Consider the following 2,733-nt stretch of genomic DNA (forward strand, 5'->3'; position numbering starts at 1 on the left):
ATTTCTTGTTATTTTCAAATGTTTTGCTGATGCTGTCTGCAAGCCCACGGATGAGTGGGTTCATCTATCAGGTAGGCGTACTCAATTTGAACTTGCAAGGCATTAGGGGTGAAAAAAGGAAAGCAGATAGCTCTTATCAAATTCAAATCCTCTGCTTCCTTAAACCTCGCTGTTGTGATGCAAATGCCCCAGGCTGGGAACTGGGGCTTGGTTTTACCCTGGGTGCCAGGACACTTAGTGCCTTTGTCCTGCCAACTGGTTAAACAACATTTGGTAAGTATGAGTGCTGTAAAATTATTAAAAAAACCAACAAACCTCGCAGCATGTTGTCCTACATGCTGTTCTCAAGAACATTGTGTGTGTCTGTAAGGTGTCCTGACCTAGCTATGGGGTTTTGCCTTACACAACCAGCCAGCCAGCTCTCAGTGTTGTGCCATCTCTGGAAAATATTTCACTACTATAAAGCCCACTGTAAAGAGCCCATGTGGCACCCCAAAACTCTGCATTTCTTGTCTTTTACCATTTGAATGGCTGCAATCAGGCTGTTGGGAGCTTGGCTTTTCTCCGGTTCCCTGAAACCATCAATACTCTCCAGGAAAAGAGTGCTCTTGTGTTGATGTGCCATTTGTCATAAGCAAGGGAGATGGGAAAGATTTGGGAAGGATTTGGCTGGGTTTTTCGATTTTACCCAGCAGTGGGAGTAAGGTGAGCAGGCAGTTCAGCATGCAAAACAGAGGGACAGGGAAGGCTTTCAGAAAAACCAGAAGTTGATCCTTCTGACTTGGTTGTAAAAAGGGGTTGCACCTAGTGAAGGGAAGGGGTGGCAGATGAGCCGGGGATGACTCCGTTGTCATGGGAGCCTCTTCTCAGAGGTTTGACCTAGTTGTGCAGGGAAATCTAGATCCATACATTAAAGGAGATTCTTTCTACCGTCTGAAGCCTTCACAAATTAGTTTTTAATGGTGATTCCCAAAGAGAAAGGAATCAGCAGAAACAAGCAGAACAACGCCTGCTGCAAAGCAGATGCAGACACTAATTCCTCCTCAATTCTCCTAGGGAAAGCTGCCTTTGACGGGAATGACGCTGACAAAGCTGGAAGACAGTGAAGGGAATGAGCACATGTTTGAAATTGCAGGTCAGTGGGGCCCCTGCCTGGGATGGTCCTCCCAGCCCAAACAGCAGCTGCCACTGGAGGTACTGGTCCTCCTCCTCCCCCTAATTGCTGCGCCACACTTTTCTTTTTGCTCTTTTACTGCACGTTGTCTGAGTTCCTGAGCATCTCCCTCCTGGTTGAGGCAACCTCTTCCCAGTGCCCTTGAGCTCTCTTTCTGGCACTGGGCCGCTTTCAGAGACCAGAGTGTTTCGTATGGGAGAAATCTCCTGTCCCAGGACCACTGCTCTGTGCTGTGCATGCCTCCGTCTGGCATCCATCCCATTCAGCTGTGAGCACCTTGTTTATTGACAAATTAACAGCTCTGGTCATCAAGTAGCTTTCCAAATGTTCCTCCCAATTTTCCCCTTCAATTTATCTCATTACTTGTAGTTATACACAATCATTTCATGCTTAGGGTCTTGGCTGCAGTGCAGCTGTTTGTGCTGGTGGTATTTGGTGTCTGGGCCCTGTTAATCATGGAAATGTTGCGTTTGCTTACTTTTAACATAAAAAAATTCCTCACACGTTCATCTCGCCAGTTCCCTTAGCTTTTCTGTGCAGCTCCCACACTGGCCGCCGCTGGGTGCCTGGAGCAGGGTGGGCAGTCACATCTTTGCCCTGGCCTTTTTGCAGCCACTGGACTTTGCAAACTGAAGAGCCACTTGCTCCTGTGCCGAGTTGAGCTCACCCTGTGTTTCCTCCTGGGTCTCTACCGCTTGCTAAAGACAGTTCTTTAATCCTTTGCCGCAGGGAACATGACGGAGCGGATCACTGTGTCCTGCAGCACCAGCCAGGACTTGCACGAATGGCTTGACCACTTGCAAAGGCTGACCAAAGGGACGTGCAACACCGTATCTAAAACGCAGTCCTGGAGCGCTCATTCGGTAAGTGTCTCACCTCCCCAGCCTCTCTGCTGCCCAGGGCTCCTCAGCGCTGGCTGATCTCTCTGTTTCAGCAATGCACCGTGATATTGAGGTAATGTGTATAGCTGTAAGACGCATCCTGCAGTTTTGTTTGTAACCATGTCATGCTTGTGCCGTTTTACATTTTACACCCTATTTTTGTTGAAACCTGGATGTCTCAAAGGACTTCACAGTGAACTCTTGTCCAGCCCCCTCTGCTTCTCTACATTGTTTGGTGGCCAAAAGTCTTTATTTGCTTCTCATCTATTTTCTCAGACATTTAGTTCAGCTGGACAGATCCGTGGGCCTCTGGAACCCCCCAAAATCCTGAAGCCCTGGAGCTTGAGCTGCCTCCGTCCTGCTCCTCCACTTAGACCATCTGCAGCGCTGAGCTACAAAGAGGTAATCATCCCACCTGCCTGCAGAGGACCCTGATTTCATGGCAATCCCCAGTGCTTGTGTCCGGGTTTCTTATCGCATAGCGAGGGTGCAGAAGCTTAGCTTAATGGGGATGTTGAGAGAAATGACCTTGCCCCAGTCCTGCGATGGATGCTTGTCGCTACGGCTGGCTTTGTGCTACAAGTGAAGCATGAACACATGTTTGCAGGCTTGATGTTTGCTGTCAGCTGCTGTAGCCAGTGCCCTTGGCTACTGGGAGTCACCAGTCCCGGCACAGCG

General features: G+C 49.0%; 1 protein-coding gene across 3 annotated transcripts in view; it reads left to right on the top strand.

Annotated features, from left to right (window-relative positions):
- ARHGEF6 (Rac/Cdc42 guanine nucleotide exchange factor (GEF) 6) overlaps window positions 1-2,733 on the top strand; it is a 24,563-nt gene that overhangs the window by 14,337 nt on the left and 7,493 nt on the right. For 2 of the 3 annotated variants that reach the window (XM_009702765.1, XM_009702841.1), the window contains exons 10-13: window positions 1-71; window positions 1,057-1,135; window positions 1,904-2,037; window positions 2,332-2,457. The exon at window positions 1-71 is cut by the window's left edge and continues 43 nt beyond it. In XM_009702765.1, coding sequence (XP_009701067.1) covers window positions 1-71; window positions 1,057-1,135; window positions 1,904-2,037; window positions 2,332-2,457 — 410 coding nt within the window. Of the gene's footprint in view, window positions 72-1,056; window positions 1,136-1,903; window positions 2,066-2,108; window positions 2,144-2,301; window positions 2,458-2,733 lie in introns of all 3 variants that reach the window. The other variant, XM_009702690.1, reaches the window with a different exon arrangement.

This window comes from Cariama cristata, unplaced genomic scaffold (assembly GCF_000690535.1).
Source record: "Cariama cristata isolate BGI_N322 unplaced genomic scaffold, ASM69053v1 scaffold8800, whole genome shotgun sequence".
NCBI classification, from domain to species: Eukaryota; Metazoa; Chordata; class Aves; order Cariamiformes; family Cariamidae; genus Cariama; species Cariama cristata.